At 39.2% G+C, this 23,417-nt stretch overlaps 1 protein-coding gene across 3 annotated transcripts in view; it reads left to right on the top strand.

The window, feature by feature from the left end:
* The first annotated feature begins 1,879 nt into the window (after positions 1-1,879).
* The window catches only part of rbm33a (RNA binding motif protein 33a), a 32,577-nt gene continuing 11,039 nt past the window's right edge, over positions 1,880-23,417 (top strand). The window contains exons 1-13 of one of the 3 annotated variants that reach the window (XM_030123107.1): positions 1,880-2,077; positions 10,444-10,522; positions 12,211-12,259; positions 12,641-12,714; positions 12,861-13,170; positions 14,830-14,988; positions 15,117-15,285; positions 15,399-15,619; positions 16,479-16,812; positions 18,353-18,414; positions 21,555-21,684; positions 22,073-22,431; positions 23,083-23,307. In XM_030123107.1, the coding sequence (XP_029978967.1) occupies positions 2,059-2,077; positions 10,444-10,522; positions 12,211-12,259; positions 12,641-12,714; positions 12,861-13,170; positions 14,830-14,988; positions 15,117-15,285; positions 15,399-15,619; positions 16,479-16,812; positions 18,353-18,414; positions 21,555-21,684; positions 22,073-22,431; positions 23,083-23,307 (2,190 nt within the window). In that variant the 5' untranslated portion in view covers positions 1,880-2,058. The remainder of the gene's footprint in view (positions 2,078-10,443; positions 10,523-12,210; positions 12,260-12,640; positions 12,715-12,860; positions 13,171-14,829; positions 14,989-15,116; positions 15,286-15,398; positions 15,620-16,478; positions 16,813-18,352; positions 18,415-21,554; positions 21,685-22,072; positions 22,432-23,082; positions 23,308-23,417) is intronic. The other 2 variants (XM_030123108.1, XM_030123109.1) reach the window with 2 other exon arrangements.

Below are 23,417 nucleotides of genomic sequence, written 5' to 3' on the forward strand. Positions count from 1 at the left end.
AAGCACTAGCCCTCACCCTTAAGACAATGCATAAAGAATTTATAAATTATTAGATATTTTCTAATGTAAAACAGAATCAGTTGCAGTCCTACATCTACAGTGACTCCAAAGTTTCAGTATCTCTTTCTCAAGTTGCTGATGCTTATGAATTGACATCAAAAAAGTATTGTCTCAAAACAACCTCCAAGTTACCATTTCAATTCTATCAAAGTCTATACAAGGCGTACAGACAAAGTTTGTTGTAAAGAACCTCTGTCCTTTGGCTGGAAAATAAGTCTTGTCTCCTTCAGCTTTGCCCCCTTTAATTTGCATTGTTATGGAAAACCGCTGGATTTGGATAGGGCACAGAATCATTGAGGTCACCATAATAGAGTGTGACAGCTCCCCTTTTCACATCTATTTGGAAGTAAAATCTAAATTCCTGGGAAAGTGAATCCAAGGAGCATAGAAATATCTTTTACAGCTTTGGAAACAGCTGTTTAGACTGAATATCAATAAGCTGTACAATACATATTGATATGAGTTTCACCTTCATTCATTATAAGATGCATGCAGGATGACAAAGGTCTAAGTTTGAGAAGCTGGGAAAAAAAATGCCTATGAGAGTATTTTTATTTTGCCTTTTTTTTTTGCTATATATAAAATATTCTTTACAAACTATAGGTTGAATAGTTTGTTGGTATTGCATGTAATTTCTTGTGGACTCAATACATATCTGACAACCTATATAGCAGTTACTTATACGGCATGCTGCAACACAGAAGTGTCAGGAAGCTTTCAATACTGTGAATAAATTATATTTCATATTACTTTAAAAGAGAGGAAGAAAAACATATGCCAACTCAACATCTTGTCTGTACAATCCCCAAAGTCCATTAGAATTCACAGACGGTCTTTCACAAGGAAAGTCCCTTTACGCTTTCTCAAATTAAAAATCTCACGGCTGATCCCCTCCATCGCCCTGGCTTTCAGATATTGACCTTGTGGTGCTACAAAATAGCTTCTTCCTCACTGCGGGACCCCATAATGAGCCAATACAATGAGGCTTCAGTTCACTGCTCACCTCTCTTTGGTGTCTCTCGGGGTCTTTGTTGACGTTTGTCAGCCCAGGAGGAATTTGGGGGTTCGAATTCTGCTGCAGTCTATCTGTAGACGCAGACAACAACTCTGACTCCCAGACTCAGGCACGAAAGAGGAAAAAATTTGTTCAGAGATAAAAAGGATTTGACCTTACAGGGAAGAAAAATCAAAGGAGTGACTTGAATAAAGATTAAGCACAATTTTGAAATCCAGCCAAAGTGGCCATTAATCCAAGAGGCCAAGCATTTATGTAAACTTGGATGGAGCATGAAAATTTGAAATCAAGAAGGGCATATTTTTACTTTTAAATGCAACCAATTTTCAGAAAGTGAGAGTTGAGAGGACAAAGGTGGGAGTAATGTCAGTAGGTTACTGTTTCAGTGTGAAATCAGAAATGCCCAGTACAGTTATTTACTCGGGAGAGCCATTAAATAGACACATAATTAAAACGAGGGCCATGGAAGATGAATGTTGTAATCAACTACATTTGATTTCTAATATCATAGAGGGGGGTGTTCCAGGCTATATAACCATATTCATAACATTTGTCTACCAGAATTTCTAGATTTGTAAACTGTTTCGTAAGCTAATGTATATCCTCTTATAAACATCTTACTTAATGACGCGTTCATTGTCCTGAAATGTAAAGCCTTATATTTGCAGAAAAAAGGTTATTATCTACAGCAAATACCTGTTATAGTCTAGACAACCTACATCACATACGGTTGATGCTCAGCCAGTGTCTTGTGCGGCAAACCAACCGGGGAGCTGGTGTTTCCCACCCACAATGCATCATCGCTGCATACACACATCTGCCATGTTTGGACTCTGGTCGTAGGTAGATGTCGTTGCCGCATAGGAGCTGTTACTTAGCTAGTCGCACGTTTTGTCTAGTCATGACGGAGATATACTAAAGATTAAATGCCGTTTCCAGATTTGTAGTCAAACTCCAGCGTTAAGTGGGAGGCGTTTTGCATCATGACAGCCAAAGCTCAGGGTAAGTAGTTCAACAGCCTTTGTCGAGAATACTAAGTTAGCTATGTAGCTAATGAGCTAGCAGGCAAACTAAGGCACGGGTAACAGTAGGCCCAAAGTGGACACACTCCTTAGTTAGCTCAAGTTAGCTTTAGCTACCTTCAACAAACATGAATATATAACGATGCTAGTGCAAGATACACTAAGTTTGTTATCAAATACATCTTAAAATGGACGGTGAGCTTGCTAAGTGGAGGATGTTAGCTTGGCGCAATTAGCTCTTGTGGTGAAGTTTATCCTTGGATGGTCGAATTATCCGCAAATGAAATAATGATCAAGCAGCGTGGAGAATGTTGATAACCTAAACCATTTTATTCATATTCATTTGCAGTACAAGTTTCATGTTTCTGTGTGAGGTTGTCGGCAGCTGCGTTGCAAAAATAGTTAGCCACTGAGCTAACGCTCAGCTAACGCTAACTGATAGCCAACTAGCTAGGAAAGGAAAACATTAAACTCGCTTACAAATTTGATTGATTGATCAAGATTTATGTTGACACAGTGTTTGTTAATTTACGCGTGATTACATTGGTTTAATACCGTCTTAAATTAGCACTATCTCTTAAGTATTAGGTGTCTTCTGGTCTTAACATTAGTCGTGGTAATGTTTATAGTTGTCCCCTATTTACGCAAGAACAAAGTTATTTGCCAGCAATGTTGTCTATTGTGTAATCTTCTCAAACTAATATGGTTCCTGGATTTTTGTATCCCTGGAGCTTTGACACAGTGCTCTTGATTTAAAGTAAGATAGCATGAAAATATGTGTTGGAATTATTGTTTTTTTTTTTTTTGTTTGTTTTTTTTACAGATTTAGCAGCTGTAAAATAGCATAGACACGATATAAACAATTCATTACAACACACGCAACGCAGACATGTTGTAGTGTATACATGTGCCATTGTACAGTTCATTAAAGGGACAGCAGTGTCTGGACTACAGAGAACTGTCATGCTAGTTTTCATCAGAGTCTGTTGTGGAATACATGTCAAGAAGCTGTGAACATACTTGCTGAAAACAAGACCTCTGGATTAAAGTTGATTCATTTCTCAGCAGTTGCATGAACAATTTTTCAACGGTTTGATTTGTTGAAAAGCTGCTTGTTGATATAAGCTTCATTTTATATATATATATATATATATATATATATATATATATATATATATATGTGTGTGTGTATGTATATGTGTATGTATATGTGTGTGTGTATATATATAAATAAATAAATATATATATATATATATATATATATATATATATATCTCACAAATTAAGATGTATCTATTTTGCGTTGTTATGACCATTAAGCAGAGGGGAATATGTATGCATCATTATCTTGAACTTATACAAAAGCAGGTGTTTATGGTGCATAGATAACCGCTATGGAGGGACATACTCTTTTGACAGTGACATTTATCATTTAAGAGTATGTCAAATAAAACTATTACTTTTATTTGTTTGCATATGTGCCATATTATACATGTGCATTTTGCCCTGGTGTATATTCTTGTGCCTCTGCTTTTTTAGTGGCGTAACAGAAGGCAATATGCAATGAATTTGATATGACTACAGAGTATGTTTGGCAATAGGTCTATAGGTAATTCAGTGGCTACCTTAAGCTAATATTGCTGTGGATAAACTAGCAAGTGTCATCAGGCTAGGTAATTGATGTCAAACCAACCTAATAGCTGTATTTACACTACATTTGGATCTTGCCTTTGTTTTGATTTGTTTCACTTAAGGAACGGAAATGATATACAGTGGAAACCGTTTAGTGCTCACATCTGCTCTGGTCAGATTGGTCACTGTACCAATATTGGTAACATAGATGAGTGTAGCTAAACCTTCCATTTGTTTTCTCTCAGAAAGTCTACTAAAAAAGATAAATGGCTGATAGAGTTTAATTACCTCCACCAGGAGGTATTGTGATCACTTTGCTTTGTGTGTTTGCGTGTTTGTTTGTTTGTTAGCAAGATAACTCAAAAAGTTATGGATGGATTTTCATGAAATTTTCAGGAAATGTTTATACTGGCACAAGGAACAAATGATTAAATTTTGGTGGTGATGGGAGGGCAGACAGATCTGTCTTGGTGGAGGTCTGCGCTCTCTGAATGCTTTTCTAGTTACGTTATGCAGTTGGTAGTGTCAAATAAGGGAAATGTGGATAAATATCAGTTTTTGTACCTGTTATGCATGTAAGCATATGTATAATGAAATACAAATGAAATACCTGATGATCACCAACTGAATACAAGTGCTTATATTTTTCCTCCTTACCTGGTCATAGGCGATGACATCAATACAGGGTTAGTTTGATTGTTGTGTCAGCAGCCTCCTTGTGCAGTTTCTTAAACACATCAAGACAGTGGAAACCTTAAGTGTTCTCTTTTGTGCTTGTTGTCAACTTTTTAGCCTTCTTCCTACAGCATAAACACATTGCATCTCACATTATCAAACCATTTTTAAAAAATCCACAATTGCACATTCATTTTTCGCAAAGAGAAAATAGTTGTGACGCACACATGCAGTAGCATCAGGTATGAAAAGAGACAAAATGAATACTGTAAGTAAACTATTTAATTACTATAAGTGTAATATTTGAACAGCATTTGTCCAGGAATGTTTCTGTCCCAGGGATTTTGTTCCATATAAGAATTTGATCACTATAAATGACTTCCACTGTATTAACTTACTTCAATAATTGTAATAAGATGCTGTAGCCTAAGTCAGTTGTTTTTTCTTACACGCCACAGCTGTTCCCACCTATCTCCAGATCCTCTGTCATCATGACAGTGTATGATGGTATCAGTTCCACCAGACAGTAAATTCCAGCACTGGGTTTGCAGTGAGTGTGAATCGCCCTCGTAAGTGTGGCAAGATGGGACATATTTTTCATCAGCATACCACTCTTGATCCAGAGGCATTTTTCTCAGTCATTGTAACAAGCACAACTGCACATCACTCTCAGGTTTATGGTCAAATCAAATCAAGAATAACAGATGCAACTAAAAACAGAAGTATAAGAATATGCAGCTGGGTTAAAAACAAAATAAATATGAAGCAACTTGTGCCAAATACAGAAAAAAGACTATTTTATTTTCATTTACACACATGGTCAGAGGTTTTGAAAATGTGTCAGCCTTTGCTGTTGGAATTTACCAGCAAGAACAGTACCTACTGTCAGGAAAAAATGTGTTAGAATCAGAGGGTGTTTGATTTTTAAGCTGTGGCATTTATTGTTTCTGGGTACACATATACGGATTACCCTGTATCTAATATGGTGCAGTACTATGTCCCAGAGTCCAAAAAATATGTTCACTTGTCATTCTGCCACTTTCCATGTGATGAGAAACCGCAAAGGAAGTGGATGAAGTTGGTAAGTGGTAGGGATGCACCGATACCACTTTTTTCCAGACTGAGTATAAGTACTTGATGATACCGAGTACTGATATGAGTACTTAATAATCCCATTCCAGTTGTTAGTTCCTTTTGTGAATGTGCTTTATTGTCGTTGTCATTAGTCTGACTGGAAAAAAAGTGCTGCTACTGACATGTAATGTGTTGGAATGAGTGTTTCTCAATTAATCCACCAGGGGGCGCTGCTCTTAATTAACCATACTGGACAAATACCACGAAGAAGAGTAAAGTTTTTTTGAGAAGAAGAAGAAGAAAGTCAGTAATAACAAACATGGAGACGACAGAGGCAACTCTTATGTGATACTAATATTGCAGCGTTTTCACTAGTAAGGTTTAAAAGCTTAGCTTCAGCAGGTAGAGAAAAGTGAAATGAGTGATAAGTTTCGTTTTCACTTCTGCTGGCGGCGGTCCACACCGCTCTGTACACCCGGTGGTATTCTCTGGCTCCACCAGCACCTGGAAAACGGATGGAATGTACGCAGGGGATGGACAGAACGCTGCGTCCGTATCTGTCTGTGTCTTTAACGTTACTTGCACTCAGCGTTACTTTTATCACCGTCGCTTATTTCGAAAAATCTCCACACTCTTCACACTCCCCACACATTATTCCACCGCCGTGCACCTGCTGCACTGAACTGTGAATGTCACACAGCCGTAAGTGGTATCGGTGCATTTGTATCAGATTACTTTTACGAGTACGAGTACACACACTGAGTAACGGAGCCGATGCCCGATACGCGTATCGGTATCGGAGCATCCCTAGTAAGTGGTTACGATTTGAAAACAAATGGGAGAAAAAAACAAGTCTGTTATTGGATAACTAAAGGTCATTAGCTAAGTAGCATTAGTTCCAGCTGCATCTGCCAAATCGGCTCATTATGGATCCCCCTTGATATAGAATATAGCTTTAATGAGGTATTTCACATTTTTACACCTTGTGTTTCTGTTGTCCATTCTTTATCTGTGTTGGCCTGTTCAGGTGAAGATAAATTAGCAATTTACATAATATGGTCTAATTTAGGGGACAAACACAGCAGTTCATGAAGTGATGCACTGCTGTAAACAGACCGTAAGTTGAAATGACATTATAGATGCCTACAAATAATCAACTAAAAACATTGTCAGTTTAACTGTACCCAAAATTTACAATATTTACATTTTTTATTTAGTAGTGATTTTCCTGTGTCTGTCTCCTAATCATGGCCCTATGAGCTGAGATCTAATAGCAGCTAAAACACAGACTGTGGAAAATTACACTAATCATTGTATTTGTCTTAAATAAATGAATTTAACACCTTCTGAACCTGAACTGGTACCTCACTAAAAGAGGACATTATAATGAACAATCAACAGGGCCAGCTTCTGTTGACCATTTGGGCCAGAACTTGGGCTGCCCCCTAGGAAATTAATTGGCTCATGCCTGAGGAATAAGTGGCTATCCATTAGCTGCCTTTCAATTATTTGAAGAAAATTGTCCTTGAAACGTTGCTTATAATTTTGTATTCTCGTGACTTTAGGTTGCTTTTGTATCACAGAGTCTCGCAAAGTTGCCTTGGTTCTCTTCACCATTCCAACACTATTGTTTCCTCCATACTTTGCATACCTCTCAACTCCTATGCTATATGTACTGTACTATGTACTATGTCCTGTACTATATAATCCACTCTGTGACACTTTACTTAACAAGATCCTTTTTTGCTGTGTTGTTAAAATGGAGTTAGATTAAGAGACTCTACTGTTCCTCCCTTTCTTGTTGATCGGTCCTATTCAGACCGCAGTGACCTGTGTTAAATGTGCAGGGCAATACAAACAATGTGGATCTTTGAGAGCATCGGATTCAATGCTTTTGTGGGCAGAGATGTATGCAGAAATGCTGTAAGTACGTACAGACCAGTCTGTTACTGGGACAAAGGTGCAAGCACACAGTGCAGTTTTTAGCTTGAGAACAGATAAAATGACGTTTGCTTTGTACTTAAAAGCAAACATTGGTTACTGAGTAGTTGGCATGTAAACCTTTACAGTAGCATCAAACTTTGTGATGTTTACATTAATTCCAAGCTTATCTTTGTTGGGTTCCGATTGCATTCTTGTAGTTTCAGAGGCAAATGGTTCAAGGTTTGGCTCTGTTGTACATTTTGTTGTGTATCACTCTGACAGCAAAAACAGGTGTATAACAAGGGTCAGTCATGCTTGTGTGTACATACAAATGTATCTTATGAAAAGATTTAATATGTGGTTTTAATTTTTGTTGTTCAATTTACTGTGAGCTGAACATTCCAAAATTGTCTTGAAATGTTTTACATTGTTACGTGGAGAGTGAGACTGTAGGGTTTGGCCAGAACAACATAGGCTATGACTCGAGATAGAATCATGATCTACAATCTGAATCACTATTTTCTCACTTCTTGTAAAATGTAGGTGAGTTACAACCAAACTACAACCTATTTCCCTGTAGATTCTGCATTCTTCGGTTCTGTATAATTATCATTATTATTATTATTATTATTTGTTATTATCTCACTAGAAAACTGCATTTTTGCGTCATTTTCGACCATTATTCAGGGTTCCTGCAGAGTCTTAAAGTCTTAAAAGACTTAAATATACAAATCTACATTTAATGTCATAAAAAAGTCTTTAAAAGATTTTAAATTTGATATGGTAGGTCTTACGTTATGTTGTTATAAACTGCCATACATTGCTTAAATGTATCTATGAAATGCCGAAGTTGCAAAGAAAGTAACGTTAATCTACTCAGTTCCACTTGTTCCAACCCGACAATTCCTATTGAAATTTGGAACCAATTTTCACTAAGTTTACAGCCCTGGTCAGAAATGACTTGGAACAGTGGAAATCAAGGCATTGGAGGAAATAAATACTTTTCCTAAATACTAGGTGTCTCAAATTTTTCCAGTATAGCGGTGAAATGGACATTAAATTCTGTTCTAAGTAGTCTTAAAAAGGTCTTAAAAAGTTGTAAATTTAACCTGTAGAAACCTGTAGGGACCCAGATTATTATTATAGTATCATATATAGATGAGGTTTACATGAGACTTTTGTGTACATACTGCTGCTGAGTTTACATTAATAACATAGGCTGAGGTGGTCCCATTTGTCCCACCAGACTTTTATAATGAATAAAAAACATTCTCTGACTCTTAGTATAACTCTAAAGTGTCACCAAGTAATTATGTATGTATTAAGGTTGGGAATCTTAGTTGTAAGGCCGCTACGATACGCATCTCGACACAGCATCTCCAATCCTATATATATTAAAAGTACGTTTGTGGCATCTCACAATGCGAAGCGGTACGATTCACACCCAAATCACGATACAGAGCAATTAAGCACATTCTGATTGAACACATTCATTCTGGGAAAAAAAATGCAGTGCAATTCAATGAGCTTGATTATTTATTTATCAAATAAGACCATGACTTTTTACAAAGTGGCTTTAGTTCAATTTCAGAACACATGCCTCACATTCAGTCAGGTGAAAAAGTTAGGACTTTGTTTCCAAAGTCATTTCTCTGCATGTTTCTAACACTCAACTTCTTGCTCCCTCGCTGAATCAATTTGTGATGTAATGTATTTGTAATGTAGGTAAAACAGAAAAAGATTCTGTCACTTTAAGAGACACCCGCGCAAGGTATTCTGGGATGCGCAGTTGGATATGTATGACACTGTTTAAGGAAGTATCTCTGTATGTATGGCAGTATTGAGTACAACTGATATAGTAAGAAGTACACGTTCAGAAGCCACATGTGGTCACCTTCCTTCTATGCCTGTCAGTTTCAAATATGGACATTACAGTATTCATCTGCGGCGGCTGTGCCACAGTCCATGCACGGAGCTCAGACTGTTAGTGTGCAGTGTACACATCTGCAAATCTGCGGCGCACGTTAACGTGGGTCTGAAGGGAAGAAAAACTTTACCCAAATAAATAGTAACACTTTTAAATGCATGTAAAAATGTATTCTATTGAATGGATCGAATTTTATCGATACAAATATTCAATAACCAATGCATCGCAATATCATTCCCAACTTTTCATTCACTCGCAGCTTCTCTACCGGTGCACTCGGATCGTGCACGCACATGTTAGCGTATCGATGTGTATTGGATAATCTTCCCATCCCTAGTATGTATGGATGGGGGGGGCATTGTCATTGTAGGAGAGAAGCAGAGAGAGGTTTACATTTAATGTGTCCCCCATTTTTTCATGTGTTTCCAGTTTGAGTTTGGTCACTTTCAACAAATGCAACTTTATTCACCTCTTTGTTATACCACAATGTCTCTGACTGGCAAAGACAGACTCAAATTCTCTTGTTTGAGCAGCTACACTTGGAATTAAGGACAAGAGGCCTTTTCTCTCTTAAAGGTGTTCTGAGAATATCTAAAGTCTTCTGTCATTCAAATACCAATCTTAATTTTCCCACTTTTTCTCATTTCCCTTTGTAATACTTTCTCCAACCCTGTCAAGTGGCAAATGTTTTAACCTCTCTGAATGGCCACAGTGGAGGGCGGGTTAACGGTGGTGATAGAAAGAGGAGAGATGTTATTGTTGGAATATGAGGATAATGGTTTAGACTTTGGTTCTGTCTTTCAGTCAGTCTTTGAAGGTGAAAAAGGTATGGAAGGACGTGTGGGAGGGCAACTACATGAATCTGCATGTTTTGGATCTGTCCAATCTCTGCAGCTTTATCAATTATAACACACTTTAATTTTGTTCCATTGTGTGATCCTACCCAATAGAGTATCTGAACTGTATATATACTAGTTACTACTGTGTCTTAAAGTGTCAGTGAGTTTGGTATTTATAACTGACATACAAGGACAGTGGTGTTGTGTGATTTATTAGCATAGATTTTTGTGTAGTTGAAAACAATTGTAGTAAATGAGATATCTGTTCTCTTGCAGATTTCGACTTTGATGAATATGATAAACCCGGTGCCGAGCGCTCACGCAGGAGAAGGGGTGAAAATGATGATATTGATAGGTGAGTAATTTTGTCATGTTCACCTGTCTCTTCAACAACAGAATGAAATATGCAAACTGTCAAAATTGGAAAAAAAAAAAAATCATCTAATTTCAGTCAAAAATCGAATTGTATTAAAAGACCTTAACTTCTGGGGAACTGAATGACTTGTGACTTTTGATGTGCACAAGTACAGTGTTTTTACAATGTTTACTTAAAGGTGCGGGAGACTTTCGTGACCAGTTTTTCATCAAATCTGTAAAACCTCAGTCATAGCCTCAGTATCACGAATCTGTAAGTCTTTCTGTGATTACTCACCTGAATCTCTTGCATTACGGTGAACAATTTTGAAGTGTCATCCACTATAAACAGTCCATGTGTTTGCAAACAGAGCTGGGAGGTAACTCGGGCATCTTTGGAATTTTGTCGCGACGTGCATTGTGGGAAGCAAAGGCTCGCGCTGCCGCCTGTCAGACATGATGCAGAAACGGCAGGGGCTCCCTTCTCTCTTTGCATATTCATCCACCGTTTCAGCCGTTTCTGCGTCATGTTTGTTTCATCCATATAATATCATACGGTGCAGCGGCAGCGCGAACCTCCCTTTCCCACAATGCACGTCGCAACAAAATTCCGAAGATGCCCGAGTTACCTCCCAGCTCTGTTTGTAAACACATGGACTGTTTATAGTGGATGACACTTCAAAATTGTTCTCTGTAATGCAAGAGATTCAGGTGAGTAATCACAGAAAGACTTACAGATTCGTGATACTTAGGCTACGACTGAGGTTTTACAGATTTGATGAAAAGTTGGTCATGAAAGTCTCCCGCACCTTTAACAAAGATGTTTGGTTTTGCTACTGTTCTTTGTCTGTTAGTATCATTGTGCAAACAAGAGCACCATTTTTTTTTTTAAACTAGGTGGAAGAATAGGGCATGAGCCAACGATGAACCTACCACATGTTGGCGTGAAACCAGTAGTAGGGGCAGACTTTTTTTTTTTTTTCACCCTTTTATTAAATGTTTTTAGTTAGTTTACTTGAATGACTGATGCCATGGCAAAGGTATGTATTCCCAGAGTAGTCTTCAAGGTTAATTTATTGAAAATTTACAAAACTGTCTTCAACTTACAAATATGTCAGTACTCTATAAAGTCAACATTTGAAACACGGCACAGGGAATTGCACAAAAAAGTACTGAAAGTGTATATATGGATATTCATTTATTTTTGTATATGATGTTCTTGACTCTTCTTACCACTGTTAGGAGTCAGGGCTTTCCAGTTTACTAGTTTTTTCTGATGGTGGAATGGAGAGCTTGATATTTTCACAGCAGAAAGGCACTCAGTAGAGCATATACGTCTGCCGAGGCCCCACAGTATTGTAAATCTATCAAACACTTGATCTCACACTGCTAGAAAAAGTAGAGAAAAAAAATCCAACCTCTGCCCCTTTTTATGGATCTTTTCCAAGATTTAATGGGTTCCCCCTTGGCCCATGCCCTACTACTCCACCACTGCACTTGAAAATATGAGCAGTTTTTTTTTTTTTCTCCTAATCCTGCTGATAGTCAGATAAACTAAAAAACAGACATGGGCAATTACATTGCATATTTGGCAGCAGAAGTAACATAGCAACATGCAATCATTCATGAGCAAATATAACAGCCTCAACTTTTATCTGCCTTTGCTCACCTTTTTATTTTATTTTAAAGTGATTTGGAAGAGGACTTGCTGGAGGAGGACTGGCTGTCATGTAAAAAGGTAAGATTGAAGAAGACCCTTCAAATCTTTTATATCAACCACCAAAAATACACATTGCTTTCGTATAGGAAAGAGGAATACATTAGATACTAAACATTTAGAAAACAGTAGTGAACAGTGGAAATGTAGCAGGTGGCACCTCCACAGGGGGAATTGTTGATGTGAACCAGGAGGAAGTACAGTGGACAAAAAAGAACTGTGTTGACCTGCCCAGATTGGCTTCTCCACATGGGAATTAAGCATCCTTTGGGGTTGGAGGTGGTCCCCTGCCCCCACACCTTCCACACGGACACAAACACAGCTGAGACAGAGTGGAATGAGGTTTTCTAAAAGGGAAAACTGAACATTTGTTGTTACTGTGACCACTTGTTTTTCTTTCAGAATCCTTCAGAAATATCAGATGAAGAGCTAAATGATGACCTTCTCCAAAGTGATGATGAAGATCATAATATAAGGTAATCTAGTTACATCTCTGCCTTTTGTAAAGCAAATTCAGCGCCCACATTTAACAACATAATATAAAATCTTGTATAAAATATTTTTTAGTGGGGTTTGTGTTTGTTCTTTTGGTCAAAAGGTTAATATTTTGTTTGCTCTTCAGTGGCCAGGATTTGAGCTTAAATGCCACATACACCTTGGGCACATCCTATGACCAGCAGGACAACTTGCGGGAAGCGGACTACCCAGATGAAGTGGTGAACCTGGGTGCAGAGGGCTGCGAGGAAGGGGATGTAGAGGCGGAGTATGAGCAGGAGGGGGGAGAGTACACAGGGGAATACAGCCAGGACGATAACACCGAGATGCCTGAAGACCAAATGGATTACGCTGAAGAGCCAGCTGAGGGTGATGATGGCTACCAGGATGAAGTGCTAGACATCCAAATCAATGAACCCATAGATAGCGAATTTCAAGTGAGTTCTCACATTTGCTTCCACACATGTAAAAGCCTGCACATGCACACACACAATCACACATCCTCCCACTCCCTTTTCTGTCTAACGCTATTGTGTCCAAGAGATAATGTCAGTTTTCTTGTCTCGGTAAGGGGACAGCAAGGATTGAAAATCTATTCAGAAGAAGGAGATGTAGGTTGGCGTTTTGGGCCAGGGGAGGATTAGATTCATTATCACTCCCTGCCAGTTAATTTCTCCATCTTGCTGACAAAGTTTGTGTTGACAGCTTGTTTGGCGTTAGGTAATGCTCTGCTGTCGCCTCCAAATCCCTGTGCCATTGTGACCTTGGGGCCTGTATCATTGGGGGAGTAAGAAGCTGCTTTGTGTTGGAGATGTGCTGCCAATCGACGGAGGTTAATGTGGGGGGCTTTTATCTCGGGCTTTAGACTGGATCTGATAAAGTCTCATGCAGGTGAAAAGATTATTGACCTTCCTGAGGACACCCCATACAGTTTTCTAATGATTGATGCGAGTTTCCCTTTTATTCGTTTCCGTTCCCTCTCAGCACACATCCAAGAGGATCAAAGATAAGAGCAGATCCATGTGCAAATGTCCCTTATAGACCATTTACCACGGTGTGATGGTGTTTGGCACCTGACAGAGATATACTGGCCTACCTCCTATTACCAGACAAAGATAAGTTTTTGACCTTCTTACTTGGGGTGCACGGCACAAATGGATTCCTGTTTTGAATTTTCGGAAATATCTGCAGGTGTTAATGTGTATTTGTATTGTGCTCTAAACTGCCCAGCCTTGACATTTTGCTCACTATGGTTTTCATTTACTACTACGTGGAACAGTTTAACGGATTAAGCTGTTGTGTTCCCTTGGGGCATCCTGTCCATCCGTCTGGTTTGCTGAGAGGGTTTTTCTCTTCTGCATTAATATGTGCTGCTGTTTGGCAAGTTAATGGACCGCAACATCAAACACTGCTGTGTGACCTACAGTCTGACCTTATTTTACAATGATTTTGTTTTGTTTTTGGAAGCTGTTATGCAGTTAGCATGTTATTGCTTTCTATCAAATCCTGTTGTCGCTATAGGAGCTTGACTTTGCAATCACTATTGGGACTTAAATTCAATTATGGCATCAGAAGTTAAACAGAAATTCTGTTGTGGAGTAGTAAAAAATGATTTGTCAACTCTCACAACCTTTGCATCTGGTTGATGTTTTTGCCATGGAGTCATGAGCTTACAGTGCAGCCAATAAAGGCGCGATTTGCGAGGAGTCAGTCAATGATATTTTCACCATCACTGAACCGGGGAGGAGTGTTTTTATCTGCGCCTGCATTTCTGTATATCATGTCAAACATTTACATCTCATTGAATTTCAAATGCTGTCAGGAATAGTAATGAAGCCTTACTCCCACTGTTATGGTAATTTGTGTTGGGGGGCGGAAACATGGTACCTCCCCAAAATCCTCTCCATAACATTTTGCCATTTTGCCTGTATGGTTTTATTTCATTTTTCCATAAAGGTTAATTTTCTTTCTACCCTTTCTTGGACAATAAATTACTTGGAATTCGATTGATTGTGAAATGCATGTTACTGATTCTTATCTGTGCGGTTTCACCTCTTTCACAAATCAATACGCATTTTCTTGCATGGTCTTTAAAGGATGATGAATACTCGACCACCTATAATGATGAACCCCTTGATGAAGATGGAGTCCAACACGAGGAGGCCCCTGAGGAGGTGGAGTTGTTGGGGGTAGAGCAGCAGGAAGATGAGGAGGAAGACACCGCTGAGGGCACTCAGGTATGCCACACGGAGGAGGTATGCCGAGATGTTTAAATGACACCTCTAGTTTTTAGTGGTTGAATTTATTCAGAATTTGCTGTTGAGATGCAACAGAGGGGGGTACAGAAAGGTCACCACTAATGAACCTCATAATATGTCCTCAGGTTGAAAATGAAGCTGTGCCTGAAGAAGAAACAAAGGAAGAATCAGATGAGGAGGATGAGGAAGATGAAGAGTCTGGTCGCATGAGGTTCAAATCTGAAAGAAAGGATGGGGTTGTTGTTCGTTTGGCCGATGCGGCTGGTAAAAGGAGGAACATTCCTGAAACACTCGGTACATTTTATTCCTGCAGAGCATAATTGAACCTGAATTCAGAAACACCACCACATTTAAATGTTTCAAAGGTTTATGTAAAATGTATGGTTTCCTGTTTCATTCCCAATCAGAACTGTCAGAAAAGGCCAAAGCAGATCTCAGGGAGTATGAGGAACAAGAACGTCAGAAGAGACAAAGCCGCTACGGAGGCCGAGGAAGAGGAGGAGGAGGAGGAGGAGGACGAGGAGGCAGAGGAAGAGGTGGCTTTCCAAGTTTCGGATTCCCAGAATTCAGAGGAAACAGAGGAAGAATGAACGACCATAGGCCTCCTTTGATGGGAAACATGGGCATGGTAAACATTTGTACAGTCATCCTCTTGAAAACATTTAATGAGATCATCTCTCTAAATGGAATTACTCATCAATTTGGTCCTCAACCATTCCTCCTAAAAAGTTGCTAAAGGGGAGTGCTCTGTCGGAAAAGGTGATTTATACCTTTTTGTATTTGTCACAGATGCAGCAAGAATGTACTCGATGTGCATATGGTGCTGCGTTGCACCACGTCTATGGTTGTGTGCTCATAAAAAGTCAATCAAAATCACTCCTCCACTCTCCTTATCAATGTTGATATATGGATTAGAATAAGTCGCTTGGCAGTAGCCCATTTAGACAGTATTATACAAAATTAAATTTGTTCTTTACTCAGGATTTAGTTTCTTGTGGGCTTTTATTATTACATATCACTTCAAGCATTTAATCCTTAAATTTACATAGCACATCAATTGATACCAGGAATCTGAAGGTCTTTAGGAGAAAAAGTCACTTTAAACATGTAAACCAAATATAACGAGCCAGAGTTGTGGTCCTCAGCAATGCAGAAGAAGGTTATTGGTATTCGGAACTATTTTTTATGATCACGTCCTATTTAAGTGGGATGTTATGTGTCTCTTTTTCGAAGTCAGGACGGTTTTGAAATGCTGCACTAAATACTTACATGGTGTTAAGAGTCAATAGTACTTAAGGTTTTCAATATACTTTTTTTACCGAAGAGGGTAGCACGATGCCATCTTCAGTCTTACTTGTAAATTGACTTATTGGTGCTTCAGTGCATGACTGCGAGCAAAGTCTTCAGATTATTTTCAGAAAGAAATGTGTTTTGACAGGTTATTTTGGTTTTCCCTCCTCTCCATTTCCCCATCTCTTCCCAATTAGCACCAGTCTTCCCGAATGCCGCCTCCTCATCAGCAGCAACTGCAGTCCCAGCAGCACCACCCCTCTCGTCCAAGAGGGCCTCCTCCCTTCCAAGACCATGGGCGCCCGCTGGCCCAGCAGCCCCTTCAGCCCCTCATCCCTCCACACATGGCTCACCGCTCTCCACCATTGCGGCCCCAGATGGAGCCACCGCCACGAATGATGAGCTCCCCACCACCCAACTTCCCCCCGCATCACCAGCAGCAGCAGCAGCCTCCGCAGCAGCAGCCTCCACAACCCAAAAACATCCACATTAACCCACATTTCAGAGGTCCAGTGTCATCATCTGTACAAGGTATGTAGGACGATCTATGATGAGTTAAGGTGAAAACATTGTGAGGATTTCAGGTTGTTTTCTCCAGTGTTTGTTTTCATAGACATGCACAATTTATAATAATAAAACTTTGAAAATAGATGTGAAGCAAAATCAATCTCATTCATCATTTACAACAATTCCGCCACTTACACATTGCCAAGGAGATCTGTTACTCCAAACCAAGTTCTTCTTAATTATGTCCCGAAGCTGCATCAACAAATGACAGAACTGTGCTGCATCAGATATGTGTAATAGAAATAGAATGGCTTAAAAAAGTTTCTGAGAAACCACAACAGCAAAAAATATGAATCTAAATGGGTATTAAATTGAGAATTTTTTAAGGGAAATAAATTAATCCAGCACCACTTCTGGTTAAAAATGTTAGTAGCATTTAAAGTAGAGGCAATGACTTGGTGGTTTGTGAAGGCAATAACTGACTTTTAACTATCATAACCATTATAGTATGAGAAGATTAGTCAATCAAGTTTATTTTTTTTAATTTGAACATCACTGTCTTGTTACTGTCACCCCTGTTAGCCTCAGTCTGTTTGTATATATATCAACCTGCACCTGTAAAATTATTATAGATTTATGGTGTCTGTTATGACTAAGAAACAGTCATTCTCATTTTATCCAGAATCCTACAGCTTTAGTTCAGTAACATTAGGGAGCGCAGTTAAGGTGCATACTGTCGTTTGTTTTGGGTTTTTTTCTTTTTCTACTGGCATTCATCCTCCTACTATCCTGAAAGGTGTCTGGATTGGAATATCATTTTGTTGTTCCGTTGAACGACAAGTGAATAGCGCTCTCAGCCTGTAATGGGTTTATCCTCAATTTTTTTCTTCTGGCAGCATCACCATTTCATTCCCAAAGATGGGTTTATCTGGCCTGTCTGTCCAGGCCAAGATTGAAATTTTGTTAGTAAAGCATGTTAGTGCACAGGTTGTGTGTGTCACGGTGTCCAAGTGTATATGTGGGGGTTTAGGTTTTGCTTCTGAAGAGTTCAGGAAAGATCAGGGATTGCCTCTGGTCATGATTAAGTGTGCATGAATGTGTTTGTATATATGTCAGTGTGTATTTATTTATTTATTTCAAGTAATACACTCAATTTGAATGTTTTCCAGGTTTACACATAGTAACCTTTATTTAGAGGCAATCCATTTTGCTAAATTATTGTCGAGTAGCTAATATTATTCCAGTTCAAGTTATTAAAATACTGTAATTTCTTGAGATAATATTCAGTTTCATCAAAATTACGCTGCTGTTTATATTATTGTCATCTGTAGAATGTGTATAATTTTTCATTTTGGAACTTTATGCTCATAACTAGTATTACCTCAAGCTTCTTTTTGTGAAGATGTGAGGAGGGTAACAGCCTGTCCATAGAGGGGACTAATGGTCTCTTCTCTTCTACTTTCATCACCCTCTCTGCCTACTGCCCCTCATTTTCATTTCCCCCTCCCCCTCCCTATACCCCCCTACTCTTCCTCTGTCTCTCTCTCACTCTCTCTCATTGCAGTGCCCTTGATGCCTCCTGCTCAGAGCCAGCCCAGACCTGCTGTGGGTCCTCCGAGGTTCCCTGTGAGTAGCAGCTGCTCCTCTTCTCCCTCCCCTTTCGCCTCACTTTCTCTCTGTCTCCGTACGGTTAACGTCCCCTTTTGTGAGGGCACTATCATTGTGGCAATTAGACTGCCCACCCAGGCCAAATACTGTTTAAGCGAATCTGTAAACATTGATATGATTCTGGCTGCACAAGTGCAAATGCGTGATAGGGGCTTTAGGCAGTAGACTTGTGGAGGTCAGGGTTGCAGTGGCGGGACTTGGTTAACAACTTTTCATGGATGGGCTGGGGCTCAGACGAGCCGGCTTGGCACATAATGGAATTGTGAAACCAGGATATACTGCCAGTTAAAATTCACTCTCTGCAAGTTTGTGTCCCAAAGGCACATAGACCTTTTTTGAACGGTATTTGAATTTATGAAACATAGTGTGGGTTGGATGAAGCGGCGTGAGCCTCTTTCCTTTTTTCACCATATATTTTGAAGGCCAAATTTCACGTCAGAGAAAAGGGATCGTAAGTCAGTTATTTCCTGTAAGAAAAGGTTCTTTATTTCACTCACAAAGAACCCATCCAAGACATGACAAATACCTTTTAAAGTAATCACTGAATTGAGGGAAACGGTTCACCAGCAAGTCAGCGAAAGTGCCTTAAGTTATTCCATCCTTCTAGTTAATGATGCCCAGGCATCAGGTGGTGCTGATACTAACTGACATCATCCTGAAGAGTGCATTTTATATGGATTTATGCAAATGAATCAATGGAAAATAGCTGCATCCAATTGAATTCATGTGGATTTACAAGTCTGATGCCAAATGAGCTGGGCTTTCAAACAGGAGTCAATCTTTGTCATAATGTAGGTTTTTATTTACTTGTTCAACCTTCAGTGCCAGTGTCGGGCAATTCTTGTTCCCCGACATCTGTGATTGTACTAGATATTGATAGAGTAACAGAAGCGAAGCTGTTTTGTCTCTTATCAGACAGTGGAAAGTGGGATTGGAAGGGTATGCAGACAACTGAGCTGATGAACAGCATAATGTTGGATTCCCCAGCTGTCAATTGCATTTAGGCTGCTGTTGCCAAGGACACCATTTGAAATGCAGGTGACATTCCAGCCGGCAACATTCCATTTACCAATGGGCACCTGATTACTCATGATTATCATACATTATCATCCCATCAAATTTAATTGTTAAAAGGCTGGGCTAGTGGGGGTCATAGCCTCTAGTACCATGGCATAAAATTTTTCCTGGTGAAGACTGGTATTGAAATATTAATCTCAGTACCAATTAAAGTTATTAGAATATTTAATCTGCTGGGATAGTAATATTCAGTCTCAACCAAATTAAGATCCTACCAAGGAGAGCTTGATTATTTTTATGTATGTATCTATAGATTTCTTTCAGGAGCAACTGATTGGTCTACATGATAATATAAGAATAATTGAAAGTCGCATAACGTGACAATACATTTAGATTAACAACAATTTTACATCCATTAGTATTTAGTTTAATTTGAGGCTATATATGTTGGCTTCCTTGTATTGCTACTAACACACTATATAACAGTATTGTTGGCCAATAGTTTTCATCATTTGAACTACTTTGAGCATTTTTCCACATGGTACAGATACAGGCAGAACATTTGCATGAAAGCAACACAAACACAATATGAGATGGTGTTACTACATCTGTAGCATGGACATGGTTTTGATGTGAGAAGTCAAAGACAGTACAAGCCAAACACAGTAGACTCAGACACCAGCAACCCCATTCATCACCTTTACAGTCCAACCAGTTTTATTCTTATAATACATATAATAATACTGTTAGTTTTATTTTATTTACATTATATTCATATTGTTTTGCCATTAAAGCTGAATAGTGTTTCCAGTATTTTATATTTATTACATTTATATTTTCTTACCTTCTGAATTGAAAAAAATTGAACAATGGTTTAAAAAATTTTTTTTAAAAAGTACATAATTCCAAATAAAATAAGAAATGGACCTGTTCATGAGCTTATTCTACGTAAACTATTTATCACTTTAATTTGATTGAGTTTATATTGCCTGCTATGATGGACTAACACATTAAGTGAATATTCACATATGAGAAGCAGAAGTTATAGGTTCCTTTTTTGTAATTATTAGAGTGTAATGGCGCTTGATGTAAGAAATTGATGTGAAATCTTAAACCAAAACATCTTTTTAAAGTCAAATTTTTCTGCTTTATTAATACTTTGACAATTGGCTCTTCTCTGCTGTATTAACCTGGTTATCCCCTCGTCTTCGAGAGCTGTCCTTGCATCAGTTACAGCCTGCAGCCTGTTTATCACGGATTAGATGAGAGGATGAGCTGTGCTGTTTGATAGGTATTATATGGACACCAGAGTCCTCATTGTGCAAACCTGTCTGTTTGACCTTTTAAAACAGAATGATAGTGCCCTCATTGTGATCCTGTCTTTGTAAGCCCCTTTGATTAACTTTCTATTAAGCAAGTTTTTGGAACTCTGGCCTTCTAGCTTTGCAACGCCTCTCCTCTCTAAATACCGCCATGCAGCAGTGGAATAAAGATGGATTAAGCCTTGATAGCATCTTAAGTAATTTACAATAGGCTTGGAGGAGGCAAGAAGCCCATTTGTGGAAGTGCCACGTGTTGAATAGCAGGTTAATTTTTCAACAGAGATGGATGTTTAAAAGAATAAAGGAGACAGTTATGAGGGGGATTCGAATTCCAAGGAGGGATTAAAGGGTTGTTATCTAGTTTTCCTTGAAAGATAGATGCGGGGAGTAGCATGCATGCAAAGAGTAAAAAGCTGTTGAAGATGCAAAATGGTTGAAACAAAGATGAGGGCACTTATCCCCATCTGAAATGCCCTTTCCTTGTTAGAGCCTGGTTGTTGGGGGCTTTATCAACAAAGCCTCCAGTTGAATTAATACAGGTTTGCTTGCAAATTCATGCTGAAGGGTTTCTTTATATCAGCATACATATTGATGCTTGCAAGTCAAGATTCTGCATCATTTATAATGACCTTTGCTCTTCAGTTACAAGCACTCTACCCCATTCAATGTTTGACAACAAGTTCTCATTTTCATTAGTTTAATTTGTTTGATTATTGAGTTCCCAGTAAGCTATATAATTCATGAGTCTTGTTTTCACAGGGACCGGGAGATTTTCAGCAGCACATGTCTGGTAATTTTGGTCAACCCCAGCGGCCCCCTCATCACATGGAGCCCTTTAGGAACCAGCCACCTCAAGGCCCTCAGGACAGAGAACCTCTCTTTATGGGAGGTGAGTCTCACACCCAGCCTTGACAAGGGTTGCAAAGGTTTCTTAGCATATTTAACCCTATTCAACATCACCTCTGGCGGTATACCTACAGGGTATGCTGCTAGGTTTCTGGTGCTGCTCTATTAGCAATTCTCATGTTATATGCATGTGTATGTATAAACATCAGAATGAGCCCCAGAAAACTGCATTAAACATATACATTTGTGATTTCCTATTCCAGGTTTTAATGCAGAATTTAATTTAACCCACATAGTTGTTTACCTGGTTACCTTGATAGAGCTGTCTGTTTTTGCTTCTCTTGCCACTATACATTTGGAGATGGAATAATTGATGTATTGAAATGGGCTCACACTGCAAAAAACTGACGTCTCTGTTTGGTCTTCCTCAGAACGTTCAGAGTCAACACGGTTTCCCGGGCAGCACATGTTTGATCATCAGAGCCCTAGTCCTCTGATGAACAACAACAACCTCCACCAGCAGCTGCCCAGCCAGGGGCACATGGGCTTTGGCCCACCAGGACCCGCTTTCAACCAGCAGGGCCAGGATCCGCTAGGATTGTTTCAGAGAGAACCCCCTAGACCCCACCTCCCTCCACACCAAGGTCACCAGGGTATAGTCGGCTTGAATCAACAAGGAGGCCCTCCCAACCAGCCCAGGCACTTTATGGGCCCTCGCCAACCGTTTGGCCAACCGCGGAACCTGTTCCCTCCTCCACAGGTTCAGTTCGGGATGCAGGTACGACTAAGAGTAAGTGATTTTTTTTTTTTTTTTTTTTTTTTTAGAAGACCCAATATACTGTATGTCTGTGCATTTATGTTTGGAGCTATGCATTTACTTATTATGAAATCTCTTATATATTATTATGTTTTTACTTTTTTTCTTCAGTCATCTTGAATCTGGTCATAATTCTTGTACACGTTTCCAACAAACACACACTTTCTCTTCCCTGTTTGTGTGTGTTTTGTGTGTATACAAATATAATAAATATAAGTGTGTGTTTATGAATTTGCTTGGCTTTGTTCTGCACTGTTGAAATGGTGCTGCAGGAATACTGTACACACAACTAAACAAGACCAGTGACAATATTCACTGCCAGTGCCTTTGGAAAGAGACTCATGTTTATTTGGCATCTCAATGTTTTGTCAAGAGACATAGACAACAGCTCCCTCTAGTGAGTGTTTAACGCTTGTATTACTGTGTGGCTACACGAGGGCACTATGTGGGGGTTAATTACATGGAGAAAATAGTCTGATCCACTGCTCAGAAATATTAGCTCATACAGATGCTGTCTTTTCATAGACATGACGTGTGACACTAAATTCTGATTGTGCTGATTTTAATGCATATAGCATGTCATTTTTTTTAATGAGTTTGATGCATAGTCCTTCTGTTTTTCAGCTTCCCCATCATGACCCACTGCCACCCCATCAGCCCATGCACCAACAGCATCAGCAGCAACAGCAGCACCATCATCAGCAACCAGTAAATCTCAATGAACCTCGTCCTATGATGCACCACGACCAGATTCCCTTCCATTCACAGCAGGCACATGGTAGCCCTAGGCAGATGACTCCCCGCCCCCAGAACCCCCAGCTGCGCAACATGGCAAACAGGCAACGAATGGTGAGAGATTAATTTATTTGCTAATCTGTATAAACTAATGAAAGACATGCTCATGGGACCTGTTCTATACAACTAAATATATATATTTTTTTAGTAACACCCTCTTCAAT

The sequence above is a fragment of the Sphaeramia orbicularis genome, chromosome 20, assembly GCF_902148855.1.
Source record: "Sphaeramia orbicularis chromosome 20, fSphaOr1.1, whole genome shotgun sequence".
Taxonomy (NCBI): Eukaryota; Metazoa; Chordata; class Actinopteri; order Kurtiformes; family Apogonidae; genus Sphaeramia; species Sphaeramia orbicularis.